Source organism: Eubalaena glacialis, chromosome 5 (genome assembly GCF_028564815.1).
Source record: "Eubalaena glacialis isolate mEubGla1 chromosome 5, mEubGla1.1.hap2.+ XY, whole genome shotgun sequence".
In the NCBI taxonomy this organism is placed as follows: Eukaryota; Metazoa; Chordata; class Mammalia; order Artiodactyla; family Balaenidae; genus Eubalaena; species Eubalaena glacialis.
In genome coordinates, this window is record NC_083720.1 from 86,442,711 (window position 1) to 86,463,903 (window position 21,193).

The 21,193-nt window shown below is 33.2% G+C and overlaps 1 protein-coding gene across 5 annotated transcripts in view; it reads right to left on the minus strand.

The window, feature by feature from the left end:
- Positions 1–21,193, minus strand: part of EPHA5 (EPH receptor A5) — a 336,719-nt gene that overhangs the window by 257,586 nt on the left and 57,940 nt on the right. For all 5 annotated transcript variants that reach the window (XM_061191418.1, XM_061191415.1, XM_061191417.1 and 2 more), the window contains exon 3: positions 8,061–8,721. In XM_061191418.1, coding sequence (XP_061047401.1) covers positions 8,061–8,721 — 661 coding nt within the window. The remainder of the gene's footprint in view (positions 1–8,060; positions 8,722–21,193) is intronic.

Genomic DNA, 21,193 nt, shown 5'->3' on the forward strand with positions numbered 1-21,193 from the left:
ATGAATTGATAGTAAATATGTGATTCCAAAGTCAAGAAGCAATTAGCAGAAATAAAAAAGGAAAGAATTTCATTAGGTCTAATACAATCAAAAGTTATATAATTACCATCTATATCAAAACAAGAAACATCTGGAGGGAAAGATAAATATATAAGTAATGCGTAATAGTCATGAAACAACATGGAGAGTGCAATATTTTGATATTTATTCAAAGGGATTAAGATAAATACATTTCTTGCCCTTATGTAGTTACATGGCCCTCAAATGTATCTGTATTTCAGTTCCCTAATCTTTAAAATAAACAAAAAAGGAGGATTCACTCCAAGAGTCCTTTATATTAGTGCTTCTCAAACTTAGATGCACATAAAAAACACCAAGGGATCTCGCTAAAATGTAGATTCAGATTCAGTTTTTCTATGATGGGGCTTAAGATTCTGCAGTTCAAAAGTGCTCAGGTCATGCTGAAGTGGCTAGTCCATGCCCTGCTCCTGAAGTAGGCATACTTTACATGCCTTTACAGGCTGTCTCTGCAGGTGCATGCTGTATTATTTAACATTTCACATCTGAGGAAAGTTGGGCTCAATCTGATTTTGTTTGTCCACAGTCACACAGCTACCAAACGGAAAAGTGAGATTTGAACTGAGACCTGCATCACCTTGAAGCCCAAAGCTCTCTGTTTACTGCATACAAAATCTCCTGGTGATTTCAGATCGATTTTGAGGTTTTAAGTCTACTTAATGATTTTATGCCAGTGTTGGCTACTTTGTTTCATATCATTTGCATTCTTTTTTTTAACTTTTTGCTCTTAAGAATCTGAGAACAGACACAGATGTTTGCTGAATCACACTCAGTGAGTTTTCAAAATTAAATTTTCCTGTACACACAACTTTTCCCATGAGAGCTATACTGATTTATGTTATCAGACTTTGTGAAAATTCTTCTGCTGTTATCTGAATAATAAAAAAAAGCAAACAATAAAACAGAAGGAGTACATTGTGGTTTCCCAGTACATTTAAGTATCATGGATTTTAAATCACTTCTGAATATATCAATTCAGATATATGATGATATATAATAGCCTTTATCTTTATCATTAAACCTTTTTTCAGAGAATTATCTTTCTATATTAATTTATTTCTATATTTCTGTGTTAACTTATGTATTTCTATATTAATTTGTTATAATAAAAGTAGCCTATCCAATGCATATCATTTTAATAAATGTTTTTTATCAGGAGATGTTTTGTAAAATATGAGACACTTGAACATAAATATAATCATTAATTCTCCATCCATGTGATCATAATGGAGCTCAAGATCAGAAATGCTAAAATTCCTTTGCATGGTAACAATACGGAGTGCGCCACCATCATAATAAGACATTCTAGAGACTGACCCAAAGTAAAATGTACAAAGTAGCTATTACTATTGCTGTAAATATGAGGCATAGTATTTATTTGTTACATTTATTCTAAACATGGCATAGGAAAGGGAGACTCAAGACTTTGCCTAATGTACCTTCTTTTATGAGTGAGAAAGTAGGAGTGCAAAATCAAGATCAAAAGCTTGTCTAGGAAGGATTATGGAGTGTTTGCTTCTGCTTCTTCTATTTCTTTTCCTTTATTGCCAAATCTCTCTTTTTTTTTTTTTTACTGTGCACATATCCAGAAGATTCACTGGACCAATGAAACATTAAGTTCTTAAAAAAGAAAAGGCTTTCATTCTTTCAACTGGTATAATAATTTACAAGCTGCCATCCACCACACCAATACTACTCATAAATAAACTGAGTTGTTTCATATTTGATATGTATGTATTTGACCCTAGGTATTATTAGGAATTCTCTATCCTTAAGACAGTATAATATGTATATGAATAGCCTCTTTTAGCAGGTAATTTCAGGGAGTAGCAGCTCTTTTATTTCTCAGATTTTAATATGCAAATACATTTTAATATAATTTTAGAGAGAAAAGAGATATATACAAAATTGATTAATATACTATGATAGATCTCTGCACTGAAAGCTTCCATCTGCTTGTTAAGCTGTTTCCCATAGTCTTCATGTGGCTTTTTTTTTCACGTCTGTGTTAAACATCACCTTTTCAGAGAAACATCTCCTTTATAAAGTAGGTTCCAATATATTTACATAGTTTTGGTCACCCAATAAATAAAAATGTAGGATTATCCTTTGATAAATGATTCTACTCAAGAATATACTCTCTAGTTTAAACAAATTAGAGAATTTTCTATGCTGAAGCTACCCTGTATTTTCCAATGGATAGACACATATTCCTGTACATAATTTTATTTTAATAAAATATCTAAGACATAGCTAATGTTTATTGAATAAGTACGGTTTCTAGGCATTATTCTAAATAATTTTCATATAATATCTCCTAGAATTGCTATGAGGTAGTTAGAGACAAGGAAAACAAGGAATAAAGAGATTCAACAACTTGGCCAGTGATACAGAGCTGATAAATGGCAGAGGTAGGATTTGAATCCAGGCATTCTGGCTCAGAATCTGCATGCTTAAAACACTAGAGTACGTTGCATCTCATCAGCAGCATATTTCCTGATATTCTATATCACTTTATCCAAGTTAAATTAGTCACATTTCAAAATGAATATGCATTTTAAGAAATGTACACTTCTTTCGTTCTGCAGAAAAATGTTCACTTTTGCAAAGGTGACCCGTCTATAAACATATTTAGCTTTAGCAGCACATCTGCTCACGTAGGCAGATGGAGTATATTTCAATCAGTGGTTCTCAACTAAGAGAGATTTTTGCCGCCAGGGGACATTGGCAATATATGGAGGCATTTTTGACTATGAAAATCAGGAGTGGAGTATTAGAGGCCAAGGAAGCTGCTAAATATCCTACAGTGAACAGGACCACCCCTCCCCCCAAACAACTAGTTATCTGGCCCAAAATATCAACAGTATCAGTGTTGAAAAGAAAAAAAAAGAAAAGCAAAAACAAAAAAAATGCAGAGTATGCTCTAACATTTTAATAGAACTAATCTAAAATTATTCAAGGGAGGAGTTAAAAAGAAAAAAAATCTATTTTATTACTCTCATGTGTAATACCTGCAAATAGATGAAATGACTTAACTACTTGATTGTCTTAGTGGTGGGTCACAGCAGCAGGTCACACACACACACATATACTCACACACCATTGACACTCTGCTTTCATAATTGCCATCTTTTGTTAAAATTTTTAAATTAAAATTAGTTTCCTTCTGTTGCATAAAATAGCATACCAAATAGGACCAAAAGTTCAACCCTGTTGAAGTTTTTTGGTAATGTGCCTAATTAAAAATAATAGGCTCTCCAATGCATAATTATATGAACACCTAATACACTAAATTTCCAGCCAATTTTGTTTCAAACATAAATATGCACCAGAAGTTTGAACGATCGACATACTACTCCCTGCAGTATCTGTACTGTTTCTGAATCAAGGCTCTTTCTTGAGCTCAGTATTTTCACTACATTTCCTTGCTGTGCAATCATCTCCCAGTTGGACAATTAATGTGCTTTTTCTCCACAGCCCTTGGCATGTGACACCCCCCCTTACCCTGTATTTGAGCATGCACCATATACCTTCTTCACTCTGACTGGTTTTGGCAGTGACCCACAATCTAAATCTCTTTCCTCCATTTGATATAAGTGAAACTATAATTATCTAGGGGTAATTTCAAATTACTACTTCATTCCACTAGCAACTGATGAAGATTAGTGGTCTTGCCTTGCATCTGAGTAAGTCAGCAACATAATCACAAGAGAACTCAGCAGGCAACGTTTGATTCATGTGAACTCAATTACTTCTGTCAAACACATTCACTTCAATAAAAAGCAGAAACTTCCAAAATGGGTTTCTGCTAACAATTTTGTGCTCAAAAAAATTTCATTTGACTCTTAAGGGAAAAAATAGCATGAATTTCATCAGAAATAATAATAAATAATGAATATGGAAACATACTTGTATAAATGGATTTAATACATTATTAGTTCCTGAAAATAAAGAACATTTCAAGGAAATAAATTTGTATACTTAAGGCAGCTTATTATAGAAAATTCAGGCATATAAGTAAGCTTTAGAAAAATGAATTCACTCTATATTTTAAGGTAATACAGTAGAAACCAGAGTACTTGCTTACCTTGTTAAAATCAGATTATTATGGAAAAGGTAGCCAATTTCTCCTAAAGGAAGTTAAATATGAACTGCTAAATGGACAGGGACCCCTGAATCACTTCTTGGTTGCCTTCTGGATTGAAGCCACCATATGTTAATAAGCTGCCTAGCATTCTGATTCCATAAGGTTTAGTTGCTAAAAGCCTCTCGGTCAAGTCTATCCTGCCCTGCATGCATATCAGGTCACATGAACATGATCCAACATCAACTACCTGGTCACGTCCTAGTACAGATTCAGTAAATCTTAACATATGACAATCATTACAACAGGTTTACTCAAACTTCACCTTCTTACTACAGCCTTAATTAAATCCCAACATATTTTGATTATAAAAGAAACTGTTATTAAATGTAAATACGTAATAAGGCTATATTATAAACACTTTTCAGCATGTGATGTTTTGAGGTCTACAAAAATCACTAAGACGATCTCTATAATAGTTAATATATCATATGCCAATCATATATGATTTAATACCTGAAACTTGAAAATTTGGCCTGAGAATCTTAGGACTAAGTAAAGATTAATTTAAAAGACATATTTGTCAATTTTTATGACCAAGGATGTTTTCTAAAGATAAGTACAAAGGTAAGATAAACACAAGTATTTATTTAAAATAAATAATTTTAAAACATAGTATTCTTTTATGACTTTGCTCATCCTATTTCCTCTTTTGAATTCATTTTCCTTACCTCTTGCCTTTCGATTTCTTTCTCACTTCTTAAGATTACATACACCACTGCTGTAATCAAGGAGTATGTAGTCTAATGGGGGTGGGGAGTGAATCATTAATCAAATAATAAGTTAACAAATATGTGCAAAATCATAACTCTAAATGGTTTTATGAAGGAAAATATGTGAGTAAATAACAGAGGGGGATGACCTAGTCTTCAAGGATCAGGGCCAGCTTCCTTGAACAAGGGGTGTTGGAGCACAGATCTGAAGGATTAGTATGAGTTAATCAGGCATAAGGGAGGTAAAAGAATGTTTCAGGGGAAGGGAACAGAATCATAGAAGAACAAGTAATGAAAGTGAGCCTTTGAGAAACTAAAAGCGAGCCAGTGTGGCTAGTGCATAGTTTAAGATGTGTCTAGAGAGCTAACAGGAGCAAAGTCATGCAGGATCTTAGGCTACTTTAAAAACTTTATTTTAAAGGAAACCATTGAAGAGTCTAAAGTAAGTGTGTTGGGACTAGTCAGGGACTGAGGAGGATGGGTGTGTGCAACTACCAGATTTGCATTTTTGTAGAGATGATACACTCACATGGCTCAAAAACCAAAACTACATAAAAAGTCATTCATTATATTTAAAAATAAAGTTCCAACAAGATATGTTTATAGATTGGAGGAAAAAGGAAACAGAGAGAAGTGGGTGATTTTATGAGATAATTGCGTGGTAGTTTCTATAAATACTTTGGGATGGATTGAAACTGGGAGGTGGGTAAGAAGGAGATGTCAAGAATGATTCCTAGATTTCTGGCCTATCAAGGATAGCTCCAAAACATCAACGTCCCTACTTAAAGGTTTGGGGACAGTACATTAAAACCATAGAATGAGTTAGAGTTATGGAGGAATTGTATATGATACACACACTTACACACATACATACGTTTACATTTGCATGTACATATAATGTATAGGTTTAAATGCATATATTTATTTATGTGGGACTATCTGTGATGCCTTAATTCTCCGAAACAAACCTTCAACATTTATTTATTCATTCAATAAGATATGTTATTTATAGAATAAACATTTGAAATTCCTCCTAGAGCGGCCACATATCATTTGTACATGGGAAAACACCAAGAGGCACTATTCATATAGACCGCACTGTGTAGAACAACTTCTGGTGCTGTGTCTACAGCCTTCATGACCCACAGCCTTTGTTCCTCCTACCAGAGTAGGGTAATAAACACATTAAGACAGACTCCAGTTTATTGACGTTTCCTCCAAGGTAGCCTCTCCAGTTCGTCCCTCTTTCTCTCAGGTCTCTACTCCTCAATTAGTAAGAGTACGAGAATAGAAAGTTGCAGTAAATGCATGCACTAAAAAACATCCTGTCAGAACACTACTTCCCCAAGATGTTTTCATGATAAGCACCTGCAGAATATTTTAAGCCCAGCAACAATCAAAAATTATCCTCTAAATGCAGAGGTCCTTTATACTCTGTGTCAATATGGATGAACACAAAAGTCACTGTGTTTGAAGTAAAGCTACCACATATCATTCGCTAAAAGGATATAAATAACCAAATCAAGCATGCTGCTTTATAATACTAGTAAACAAATTCTTAGAAATAATAAGATTCATATTGTAAATATTTTAGGGAAAAAAATACAGTGTATTCAATGGATTATATTTAACTCCTACTTCTGATTCTACAATTACATATATCTTTCACCTTATACCAAGAAGGCTGCTCAAAAAGAAAAGTTAAGGTAATGTTAGTTAGAACTTTCCTTTAAATCCAAACCTAAATAAAATCTGATTCATTTCCTTGACAAACTTAAAAGCATACCTGAAACATAATTTTGATTTAATAAAACTTTACATATACATATAAAGGAATAGAGAGTTGTAGATTACATGGAGAAATAATCATGCACTTGATTGTAGATGGTATACAAATATGAGGTGATGCTGAAAAAGGAAGTTTAAATATGGTGCAATGTGTTTCTAGAGAGAAATAATTAAGCAAAGTCAGTATGATTTACAGGAAATTCCCTAGTTTTGTTTCTCTGGATCTACGGTCAATCTACAGTCAGGCCTGAACAAACTTGAGCAAGTTTGATCCACATTATATACTGGATTTAGAAAAAAAAAAATGCACCTGAAGCTACCAGTGGGATTAGGGGACTTCTTAGCATTTGGTTTTCTCCTCAGTTAATACGCATTAACTCTCATTACCTATTTGGCATGTACACATCATGGTGAAAACAAGTTCAGGTTCATAAGGATGGATTTTTCCTCTTTTAAGGAAAACGTGTTTTCTTCTTCATAAGTTGTTCTTCACTTTGCATAAAGTACTATCCTGTTCCAAAAAGCAATTGATAAAGATCCAAGTTTAAAAGGGCAACTCACCACACTGTGGGCAAAATGAGGGTATTTTCAGATGAAGAAGGAGGCATGCATGATCAAGTTTCAATTTAAAAGAAAAACTAAAACAAAAAAATTTCCAAGTGCAAATTGCTTTGAAATGACCTTTCTGTATTGTCTCTATCTCCAAACAGTTATTTTCTTGGGTTCTACTTATTATGCATTTAAAATTGACCCGGAAATTCTTAAAAGCAAGCATGTAATAGCCATTATATGTAAACAACACAGTAAACTAAGTCCTGTCACCTTACACATATTTTCCAATGAAGTTCATGTGGCTGAACTTATATCTGAAGAAATTTTAAAAGGCAGTTAAAAGCATGCCAAAACAAGTCTCATCGAAGGTTTACATTTGAATTTCATATAACGAGTAAAGAGTACTATTTTCTCTTCATGGAGATAAAGTAGCAATAAAGTAGCAGACACTAATCATACAAAGAAAGTTATATACAAAGAAATAATCCCTTAATCTGAGCTGTCCAAAAATAAAACTTCTGAAAGCAAAATGAATATGAAATATTACACTGCAAGTAAGACACTCTCTGAGAAGTATGTATATCCAATAAAATATTACATTAAATCTTTCATCACTGCCAGAAGTTTTAAAATTCTGAAAAGAAAGAAATCAAACTTGAAGAGAAATAATCTCCATAAATTAGCAAAGTAAAAGGTCGTTTGCTCATAATCACTGGAAGAAATACATATACATGATCCAACTGAAGATCATGACAACCCGTGCAGATCCACAGGTAAACTCTTACCTTGACAGGTGCCGTTTTTCTCTTCGTATCCTGCCTTGCACATGCATTTCCCGATGGGCACAAGCCACTCCCCTTCAGCGCTGCAGTGCATTTTGGGTGGTTCATCTGTCACAGAATGGTTGACACAGGAGCCCGACACTTCAAGCAACTGTGAAGAATCAGCTCCAGTGATTGTGTCAGGGAAGACAGCCAAGTGTCGTACCACAGAAGGACATTTTTTATAGTATACACGAACGGAAACGAGAGCAATGCAAGCACCCACATCTTGAAAAGCGAGATAAAATCCCTTTTTGCTTAGAGGTCCTACATCTCTGACCTCTGTATTCAGTTTCATGACACGGTCACCAAGATCAAGTTCTGTAAAGCTTTCATCGGCAGCAATGGTATCAATTTTGATGTACTGGTTTTCCTTGATGTTTCTCCCATTCTCATCTGACTCAAAGTAATACATGTTAAAAGTTTCCTTACAGGTCCCCAGCCCTCCAGGAAGACTGTTGCAGTCTCGCAGAGTAAACTTGAGTTCTATGAAGATTCTGGAAGCACCTTCGTTGGAGATCCAACTGGTCAAAAGCCAGTTATTTTGATTCTGTTCCATAACTTTGCATACTTGGTATGTGTGGATAGGGGCATAATTTTCATCAACTTCACCAATCTCTTCCCACTGTGTAATATAATAGAAGGACAAAAAAAATTAAAAGACAATTAGAAAATAACCAGCAAAAATAGTCAAAGAAAACTCATTCAGGTGTAAAATTTCTGCATCCTCAATATACAGTATTGAGAGAAGGAGCTATACCGTGAAAATTTTAAAAAATTATTTCCCTTTTTAAATTACGTAAATAAAGTATTAGTCTTTGTCTCCAATGTAACTCAAGCATGAGGACATGTGAATGATATTCCCCAGAAAAAATCATGTATTTCAGAGTAATAGTAAAAGAAAATTCAATCTGGATGTGATTAACAAGAAGCAGTGAAAGGCAAGTATATATATTTAGAAGAAAGTTTGAAAGAAAAAGGGTAGGTAAAGTTTGAAAGAAAAAAGGAAGTACAATTTGTTTTAAAATGACAATGAGAAAAAAAGCAGTAAATGTGGAAAAGAAGGGATAAAAATGTAACGTGAATCCACATTTATTTAACCCTGGCATGTTACAAATAACACAACAATGTTATAAAACTTGAAAGAAAATTCATTAGTTTAAAATTAATAATAAATGTTTATTTCATTGAACCAATCTGGTGAGGAATCTTTTACAATTGGATAACTAAGTGTTTATTCATACATTTATTCACAAATATAAACCTAGAGACAGAAAATAGAGATAAAAACTATAGATTAGAAATATCGAAAGCCTTGTCATTTCAAATACTGAGATTTTTTTGTTATACATATCCTGGGAATGCATTACTCTTTCTTACCAATGCATTATTTTATGCACAATGACCTTAGAAGTTCTGAATATACACAGGATGTAGAAAAATTAAGTATGATTTATATAGCTTCCAAAATACTATTCAGCCAAAGAAGAGATCTAAACCTATCTCTTTCCTAGTAAAATACTACGGTTTTGAGAATGTCAATGCACCATACCACTTTGTAAACAGTGTAAAACCAGATTTTTCTTCTTCATAAAGGTTATTATAACAAGAAATTTTTAAAACCTGTCTACAATCTGTGTGAATAAAACTACATATAATTTTGTTTTAAATCTTTAAAAACTGTCCTGAAACACACAGAGCAATGAAACCATACATACTGACTTTCAATAAATCCAGAATGTGATTTCAGACATTAAGTATTAACTTCACAGAACCTCATTTAGTTAGACATGAAATTAAATGGAGCATTATTTTTTGATTCTGTTGAAATGACAAAGATATGAAAATGTGGCATCACAAGGGATGCACATAAATCGTATACCTCAGATGGCCCCTCTCAGAGTTCTAGCTGCCATCAGACAGACAGAAGTAAAAGGTCTGTCTTTTAATGAGGGAAAACTGCTGAGCTCCTTAAAATCACAGAGACATCAAGGTTGTATCTTACCTAACAACTTTCACATTAGGGTGTACATGAAACCTTAGTTCATTCATTTAATCTCACTTTTGTCCTCTCTCAAAATTTATCTAAATTGTACTTAGCCTCTGATTTTCTAAACCAGCTTTCTCTCTCATTAAACTACTTACAGTTTCTTCCTGAAGCCATCCAGGTATCAATATGTTTATTATAAATGCTTAATGAATGTCATGATTAATATTTCATGGAAACAAGCACCTCAGCTAACCAAATGAAAACAACAAAAATGATCAACTTACTGTAAGAAGATTAATTAAATGTATTTTCTTTGCATTAGTAAATTGGAAAAGAGCATCAAAAAACTCTTCTCTGAAAAAGGAAAACCAAAATGCTATGTTATCTCTGTTTTAGATTCTCTTATTTTTTAATAGTCCTCCAATGCAAAATACAAACATATTTCAAATCCTTGGCCTTAAATCATTTATAGAAGACTCATTTCTGCATCACACATTCCAATAGGATCCTGCTAGCAAGTCAAAGGAATTGGACAAGTAAAAGGAATTGGAATAGGAGCATCTTCCAAGATTATAAGGCAAGCAATTCACAGTCTTTGTACAAAGTCCAAGGTACCACAAATATTATTAAAAATGCAAGCCAAGCAGCACTTGACAAGACAGCTTAATAGTTACTGCTTCGGGTGATAATTTCAAAGTATGTGCATAGGCATATTACTTCTCTGAATATTCTCAATTAAGAAGAGGAAAAACTATAATTTTCTTTGATGTTAGGATTTATCATGGTGGGATTTTATGTATTTTTCTTTTCAAGTGTCCAAAATATAAATGAAGGCTCACATTTTTTATTTCTAATGGAGGACTTTAATTTAAATAATTATGGCTATAAGCCATTCAGAGAATCAGAAAGGTAATATACACACATTTCCAATAAGTATCTGCTCCTATTTAGACAAATACGCTAAGAAACAAGCAAAAATATTTCATTTATTTTAGATTGACCAGCTGAAATAAAACGTTGAATTCTTCAAAGTTTTCTTCCCTTTTAATACAAAGGAGACATCCTGCTGTCCTCAGCAAATATCTTATTTATGAAGAAGAAACAAGGAGATGAACAGAAAGTAATACTCATCAAGAACTTAAGATCACAGCAGGTATATTCCTAGATGCTTTCGCAAATGTCATGTCAAGGAGATTACCGTAATTTAATGAAGGGCACAGACAGAAAACACAATATTTTCAGTTTAATTTTGTTGGATTCCTATGATCCCATGGTTTAATAAAATATTTGCTGACTACTACAAGCGAGGTGCCTGGGCATTTTGGAGGCATGGTCACTGAACATAATATGGTTGGTGTAGCTCTGTTCTTCAGGTCTGGCTACTCCTCAAGACCCACCCTTTGAGCCCAGGCTTTTTCTTTGTGTTTGCTTCCTCCTCATTCCTATTTCTTTGCCTTAATATTAAAGAACTGGTTACACACTCAGCTTGGGCTGGCTTGATTTCTCTCTCAAATGCTTGGGCTTGCTCCTTTTCCCACTGGCCACTGAGAACTCCAAGTCAGTTGCATTCTAATCCCATGCCTGGCCAGGCATCACAAGTCAGCCACATTCATCAGAAAAGTGCAAAAGAAAAAAGACTTATTTTCATATCCATATGTGTATCATGGAGTTACCCACTTATCCTACCCAAAGCCATTAAGAACTATTTTCTCCCTGCCTGCCTCTCATTGCCCTATTAGGTTTCTTGCCCCAAGCTCCTATTGCCTCTTATCTTGTTAGCATTGATTTCATTTCCAATCCCCTAGCCTATACATCACTTCTTTTGCTTTCACAACTTAAAACACTGATTCAGGACACACAGCCTAAAGTAAAATCTCCCCTTACATTGTGTCCCCAAATACACATAAAGAATCTTCAAGCGAACGGAGTCAATTTTGACCTTTCAAGTTATGGGGGTGCCTATTATCTAGTTCTGTTTTCATTATTATGCATCTATAAAGAGATTAATTTATTAAGGCTAAAGTACAGTGGCCAGAAACTTTGTAGTAGAGGCCTGCATATAAATACTTGACTGGTCTTGTACAGAGGAAAGATTATCAGCCTGAAGCTCTAGAATTAGTCCCAGCTCTTACGGTATCTAGATGTATAAACCAAGACTTAACCGCTGGCATACTGATTACCATAATCTCGAGTGAGAACTGAAACTCTCTATCCCAGTCATCTAATATCCAGTATAAAACATCAGAAGTGGCCTTAAAAGACCTGGTCCTATTGTTCATTTTAGAAATGAGAAAACCTAAGACCAGATTTTCCCAAGCTCACAAAGTACCACTCTGATACCATCTGAGCATCCCCTCTGCCTGTCTGTACCTCTGCCTTCTTATTAGCATGTCTCTGTCCTTGAAGTCTGGGTTTGCATGTGGGATTCCTTGATTCACTGCATTGATTGCTACTCCACTCTGTTGATACTAAATTCACATTTTTTTTTCAGACATGATGTAACCATGAATAATAATTCTTTCTTTCTTTCTTTTTCTTTCTTTCTCTCTTTCTTTCTTTCTTTTCTTTCTTTCTCTCTTTCTCTTTCTTTCTTTCTTTCTTTTCTTTCTTTCTCTCTTTCTCTTTCTTTCTTTCTTTCTTTCTTTCTTTCTTTCTTTCTTTCTTTCTTTCTTTCTTTCTCTTCCTTCCTTCCTTCCTTCCTTCCTTCTCTTTCTCTCTCTCTCTCTTTCCCTATGTATAACTTAATACTCTAAACATGGATATGAAGGTAAAGACAATTTTCTTTTTCTCTACTATACCTCAGAGTCTGACACCACAGGACACAGAGTAGGGCACTCAGTAAATATTTTATAATGAATGAATTAATATCAAACACATACATATCCCTCCTAAGTCCAGAGATATATGTTAATATGAAATCTGAAATAATTCAAACATGGTAAATAAATGACTATATGATTTGCCTTTTGTTTTTGTTTGAAGAAAAATAAATTTTGTTCTCTAAATTGTCTGAACTTTATATATTCAAATAAAGGAAAGTTTATAAGTTCATATTTTTGAAAATTAGTCTTCAGTAAAAACCTCTAAAAAATTTATTTTAAGACATTTGCTTATTCCAATCATACAATTATTTTTAGTTTAGTTTTGCATATTAACCTATTGAACTCTTTTTCTTTAGCATTACGTTTTCCCAGTTATAACTTACAGCTTAGTTTAGATATGTTAGATATTTTTAGATATTTTTTAGCATGAAATGTTTTAACATATCAGTTTTTATTTTTCACTCACTAGCCTTCTTCAACATTCGATACAAATTAAAAGCCCAGGATGTAGCATATCAGTTAGTGGCACTATACCTTCTTTCCTATTTCAGTCAAACAACATTAGGACCATCTTAATGAATTTCTTCGGCAGAGCGATGTTAAAATATAGCTAGGAATCAACTGCTCCCAGCTTTACTCTGAAGTGTCCAAAGCATAACTTTGTAACAAACCTTGTTTACCACATAAATGCTTCTTTGAATATAGGGATAACTGTCCGTTATCCTTTAGTATCACAATATTTTGTATAATGTATTTTGAAATGCTCCAAAAGAAACTAATTCTAGGCTTCTCATTTTATTTGAAATATTGTTAGATATCCTTTATTTTTTATTTCTTTGTGTGTGTGTAGTGTGTTTGCTAACTTCACTGAAGATATCCTGACCTCAAATTACTAATTAACTGTTGTTTTTAAAACAGTAGTACCTCTCCATGATCTTAGAAATTGCCTGGGAAAGAGTTTGACTATGTGCTCAAATTCCGAAATCGGACATTTTACCCATTTTAACTAGTGAGCAAAACATTCCAATTGCTACCGCATCATATGTTTACCTAAAGTCTAGAATTTCTGGAAGCTTCCTGCTCTTGCAAAAATCAAATGAAATACAATATAAAAAATCAGAAACTTCAAACACACCAAAGATCTTTTGTTTTTCTTTCTATTAACGTCTAGTTTTTTATAGTAATTTATATTTTTAATATCAGATTTTTAATTTCATTATTTCATTTTTTTTCAATATTTCTATACTGATTAAAATTAGGTAAAATATACTCAGATAAGAACCTAAATGAATTGCTGATTTTCTCATTTTTCCCAGGTGCATGATAAACTATTACTAATATTCTTCCCCATAACACTTTATAAGACTTGCTATGTTTACATAAAATCATTATGTTTTTCCTCCCTGTTGGATGTACAATTGAGCTCATTTGTCTGTGTGTGCATGCAGAAGTTTGCCGTTACCGTATACATTCAATCCAGGACAATTCCTCTGAGAGAAAATGAACCAGAAAAATCCTCAAAGAATAAGTGACTTAGGAACATGATTAATGGCAGAAAAAGTGAGGAATCCTATTATTGTTGGGGCGGATTTTTTTGTTTGTTCTTACTACCTTTGATGTGTTACTGTCCACTAGAGGTCATTCCTCATTAGAAAGAAATACTGTATTATTAAGACCAGTGCATGTTCAACACAAATATGTGTCCCTGGTCCACCTGCTTGTCCAGTGGCTGCCCAAATGCTTAAACAGTGAGAGTCAAGTAGAAGACCAAACTTTACCTTGGGTCATAATGCTTTGAAAGAAATTTTATTGTAATTCAAAGGTAATCATGGAATGTGTGAAAACCTCAAGACTATAATACAATACAGGAAGAATAGGTCCGAGCTACAGCTAGTCAACCTACATTTGAGAAGATTAATTTTCTCATTACACACTATATGCGTGACATAATCATACAGAACACAGCCACATCATTTTGCAGAGGAGTAAACTGAGATCCAGAGAGATTGATCCACTAATTAGTGCCAAATTAATGTCTAAGATCGGAAGTCCCTGATATTAATTAACATTTGCTCCTTTTGAAGGGTTAAAATTTTAATGCATAAAATATACTGGCACATGAGGTCATTTTAACCAACAAAAGAGAAAATGTTTCGTTACCTAATGAACTAGGTATTTATGTTTCAAAAGATAAAGTTGTGGGCCTTTCTTGTAGAATTCTAGCACCCATCCTTCCTTGGTCAGTTTACTGACTTTTTGATCAAGACCACACAAGTCCATTGAGCAAGAGAAGTAGCTCAGTTTTTATGCACAACCACAAGGCAAAATGGTTTAAAAAGAAAGAAATATGTAGTAGTAGTTTCTGTTTCAGAAATTCAATCTCTTTAATAGCTATGGTTTTTTAGTAAACTAAATGTGACAAAATGTATCAACTTTCAGCAAAAATCATTTGAATTAATAATCTTGTTACACTTCCTCAATAGTATGTTAGTGGAAAAAAGGATTGCAGCAAATAGGTGTTTGAGCTGTTTAAAGCATCTTTAAAATTCATGAGTATGATGTAGCAATATTGCTAGAAATGAGTCAATTAATTTTCTATGTATGAAATAAAGCTGAAGTCAATTACTTTATTGCCCATAGAATAGTACACGTATTCACGGGCTCAAATTCAATTTGTGAAACAAAATCACTTGAGAAATATAGAGATGAAAACTTTCAAGTTTATATGAATACTTTCACAGGGAAATTTGTAGACAACTGAGCATCTGCTTACAACACTAAATATGAATGGTAAAGAGGAGATTTTTTTCACCTGGAAAAACAATTCATATTTTTTTCTGTAATGTTGCAGTCAGTATTTTTTTTTTTTCAAAAAGGAAAGAAAGAAAAAATATGGATTCTTTCTTCATTTATTCTTTAAAAAATATCCAAGCGCACAAGGAATGACTTAGAGACTGGAAAAATCAAAAGTACATTAGTAAAATATTGACAGAAGTTTATGATTTAAACAAAAAGGTATTTCTTAGAAAAATATTGTAATGAACGTAATTTAAAAACAAAAAAGAAAATGTACATATAATGACTGCTTATATATTTGTTGTTATTCCACTTTTAAGAAGGTATATATTAAACAGTTTCACATTACATAAAATGTTAAAATATCTCATGAATACTTCAAGCTTTTATTTGGATTTTTCTTGAAAAGTTTACTTAGGAAAACAAATTCAAACATCAACTTGTCAATAATAATTTTAAAAGGCAGAACGAGCTAAGTGAATAGGTATGTTTGAAATTAACAAATTAATAAACTGAATTAAAATCTTAAGTGATCTCATCAGTGTTTAATCAAAAAGCAGTCCCATTAAATATGACATGTTATCTAGTTTGTCAGTAATCTTGTGCCATGAACTAAAATTTTAAAAGCAGCAGCTAAAAATAGATTTATAAACCACTGATCTAGTTTAGTTCCATTTTATACAATATATTGAGACACCTCCATTTTTATGCGATAGTAGCTTACCACTGTATATTTTCTATCCTGTTATACCAAGAGGTAGGCAGTCCAACATTTGATAATTTGTAAAACTGTGGTAATACAGATAATCTTTTGTGTACGATTACAAAAGTTCACATAGTCTGTGAGTTTATATCTTTCTAAAGAGATGACTATGATCTCAATTACATATTTGCATAAGTAAAAGTATAGATTTACCACAGAGATTTTAAGATCTAAAGATCTAACGAGTCATACGTTTCTATGTTTCAGGGTTTCACAGTGCACACACACACACACACACACACACACACACATACACTAACAATGAAGAATTCTTTCATGACAGTATTACAAGATGCTAGAAATGGTCCTCCGAGTGTTATTTAAATATACATGTTCTCAATAACACTTAAAAATTTTAGAGTGGCATTACTACTGTCTTTAATATAAATACTGTCCTATTATAAATAGCTAAGAATTATGTGGAGAAGCCTTCTTCTCAAAGCAATATGAAAGCTTCAGTAAATGAGGAAAAAAACTATTTCACTTGGGATTCAATTTAATGAAAATAAAGTAGATTAATCTCTGGTGCTAACCTCTGGTGCACTTAACATTTCAGGCAAAATAGATACAATTATACACTTACCATTCTGGCAAAAAAAAAAAAAGATTTCAGTAAACCATTTGCAACTCTGGATTACTTATCCAGCCTATAAAATATACCAGAAAACATAATGTTGTCTGTGGTCTCTGGTCTTTATGCTGCCCTCATTTTTCAATAGAAGATATTACATTTCTGGTGTAGGCCTTCACAACAGCACCCGTAATCAATTCCATATCTCATGTTAATCATGTTCTTGTAATCAGTGGCTATTCAACACAAATTTCCATCTCAGTTTTTGTTGGAAAACAGCCACATTAGGGCTTTGAGTTTATTCAAGTTTAAGTGATTATATTGCCATCATAGACTAAAGTTCACAGCATCCACTTGCCATAGCCGTATTACCAACACTGTAGAAATGGAGGGCGTCTACAGTTACTGTGTTGTCCAGTCAGAAGCTCGAACTTCCATACAGAACAACTTTATTGTTCAGAACCCCAGGGCTTCTCTCTTTGAGGTGGAAGTAAAAGAAGGAACAGCCAGGGATCCATTGCAGTTTCTTCCTTCTGAATTTGTTGAGTCTTTTCTGACCAAAAAACTGCTCTCAACAAAAATAGCTCCTTAAGTAAAAGTACACATTTTTACCAAAAACTTAATATGAACATTTTCAATGTTTAGTGATAGTTCTAAGATGGCAATTCCATATTTTTAGCATTCATTTTTACATGTTTTTGATCATTAGTTTAATGCAAATTTAATTTTGACCTACATTAAACTGTAGAGTTTTATAACAGGGCATGCTAGTTGAAGACAGTGATTGACTAATACTTATAGAAATTTTCTATCAACTCAATCTAAATATTTTGTTGCATTTTATTGAGGAATTTTTTTATTTGAGGATTACTGTGAAAATGGATTTTTCTGAGAGTGCTAAGAATTCTAGGCAAATATAAAACCTTTACAGCATTAGTGAAATTACAGCAGTAGGGAAGAGAAATCTTACGTTTGTTCTTCCTACTTGAATCTTCTGCCTATATTTTTTCCATATCTTCCTAGATTGTCGCTTAATCATCTTGAGGCCTTTTTTTCCTTAGGTTAGTGACCACAAATGGGAATAGTGAAATTAATTTTGCATTGGGATTTTAATCTTAAAACTGAAACAAGTTTTTAATTGCCTTTTCCTCTGCTTATCAACACAATCCCTTTCACCAATATATTCTAGTAATAGGAAGCATAAATGGAGCAAATGTAGATAACAGATAAGTTACCGTACAGTTACATAGTTATCTAGTTATCGTACAGAAACATAGAACTTTTTAGCCTAAATAATCTTAGATAATATTTGATATTTCTGTATCTACTTGCAGAGGAGCAAACAGAACTCTGTATATGATAAAGGATATATCCATAATCACAGGAAATAATTGTCACTGACTTCCATTTATTGTTCTGTTTGCTACACAACTAATAGTTAATAACTAACAGATATTCTAGAAAGCTAAATAAAATGTTCAAAACTATACCTTGTCTTAGTATAAGGCCCAGATGAGGCTCAGGTTTCAGGTTTAGAAATATACAGAAAAAAAATTTGAGTTGGATTAAGAAGAATTGTTTCCTTTCCCTCAATTATAATCTAAATGCACAGTGTTCTTTTAAATATACTAAAAATCAAATTAATGTGACGTTCCTTCACGATACTTGAATCTCATTCAGTTTTTCTTTTCTGTGAGAAAACTACTACCATTTTAGTAGAGACCTAATTTACACTTTAATTTTTTAAAGTTTTTTAATCTACTTTTTTTTACATTTTGTCTATGACAGTTACACAGAATGAATGATCATTCAAAATCTCCTATCTGCTGGTCTATGTAACCCTTTTTTTAAAATAAAAATGAAAGTCAAAATAGTATTTCAGTTCTTGAATGCTTATACATCTATTGCTGTAAAATGAAAGCAGCCCATGGTGTTGGCTGGAGTTTTGTTTGGCTAAAGACATGCTAAAACAGAAAAGAAATGAAGAGTTTCAGCAATAAGGAAAAATTTAAAGATATGTACTCAGAAAATGACCCAGGAAACTTGAGGAATCAGATAATGGATTTGTATTAACTTATAAAGGGCTCAATGCCTTCACCATATGTGGGAACAAAGAAAAACACAAGGTGATATGGTCTTCCCTCCTTACAGATAGGCAGGAGAAACAGCAGGGAGTAGCATGCTTCAATACTTACATGGGTATCACTATGAACCAAGTCTCCATTTTTTCCATGATATATTGAAACTCATTAGGAAAAGCAATAGAGTAATTGTTAACCTCAGACACCGGTCTTAGAAAAACAATACTCCCCTTAATCAGGATATAGCCCAGTTTGAATAATGAAGACTGCCATCAAGTTTAATGAGGTTAAACAAGAAAAGATGAAATAAAACCATCGGGGAACATCACTTGTTTACATAAATCGCCTCCTTCTTCACTTATGCTGGCTATGACAATATGCACCAACCTGGAAGACATCTAAGCCCAGGAGTGGCAAATACTACTGAGGCCAGAAGTAGGATGGAACAAACAAATGTATTAAAATCTGGGCTTTAAACCATTTGAAAGTGGAGATAAGATATCCATATTTGATTCTGCAATGCCAAATACAGTCACTGGCACATAGTAAGTGAATGATAATGCTTATGAATTAATAGTTACAGTCTGTTTTCTCCATTAGACTATGAACAGCACGGAGTTTGTCTTTCATTTCTCCAATTATAGTGTACAAAGTACTAGGACAAAATAGATTTACAGTAAGTGTTATTTTGTTGAATAAATGAAAGAGAGCACCAAAAAGTGAGAAAGGTTCAGAAATCATAATCCAGGAAAAAAATTAAGATCCAGAAGCAGAAATAAAGTCAGGTTCCCAGGGATAAGAAGAAGAGTTCAAATACTGGGTTAATTCCAGAAAACCTTTTCACAGGGTTCTAGCATGTGATATTTTTATTAGGACTCCTAGCACGTTGACATATTTAGTCCTGGACATCTTCTGAGTGTTTCTCTGTGTCTAGTACTGGGTTGTGCGTATCTGTGTGTCTGTATGTGGATGTGTTTCTGAGCATGTTAGAGATTTGGAAAAACAAAGGAAGAGTGCATCGGGCATGAACATTACTATCAGTACTAGGAGTTCAAAGGAGAGCCTATAGTCCATTAAGTTCTCAGATCAAAGTTTCACTTAGATTCTATTTTGCTGAAGCCTAAGGAGTACGATTAAACCTTAGATGGGAATCTTAAGGTTAAAATTATTCAGTAAGGCCCAACTTGCTCTAGACATCCTCATATTAGTCCTATGTAATTGTAGTGTGTTCAGATTGTTTTATTCTACAGAAAAATAACTTTTTTTTGCTTAGAATCAATTCTAAACAGTATTTTTTTGGTATACTCTTCAAAGATGAACTCTATACCTAGTACAGTTTTTTATTCAATCTACCAACTAGGATCTGGGTGCATACCTTGAGTTAGAAAGAATGGTAAACACCTTAGTAATGTAAAGGTTTTCTAGAAAAACACTTACACTTTAATTTGTTTATATGTTCACATATGGACTGGTGTGAATTTACGTTCAAGTCAGAGGAAACATGGCAGATTTTTAAAAACCCTGGACAAGAAGTTAAGTGTTTCAGTCTGTAAGTGAAGACACAAATTTTATATCATTTCCAAGTGTTAACCAATGGACTGTGACAAAGTCTTCACTAATTCTTAAAGAAATGAGAAAAATGTAGTAGGTATTTCATAAAACCCAATTTGTTCAATTTAATGGATTATTCTTTATTTGGGGATTATATGCTTATTATTTTTAGTATTAGAATTCTCTCTTTTAATGAAACATAAGTGATAATGGAGGGTAGTTTATGGGTTTTGATTTAGAGAGTGTTTTGAATTTAATTTTCAAATCACTGGTTGATGAGTGGCATAACTATTTTATATTCTAGGAAATGCCTGTTGGGTTTTGCCTATGAAAAGGAAGGAATGAATGATGTCTTCTAGAATGGACTTGGTCTGGCTTCTGAAGTAAACTGTGCACAGTACTTGAACTTCAAGTTCATGTAATTTCAATTATTAATAAGAGAAGAATGGCTGGTGTGTCATGTAGAAACTCAGGAAGGCTGCAAACAAATAGTATATTAAGATTTAATTTTAAGGGCATAAAG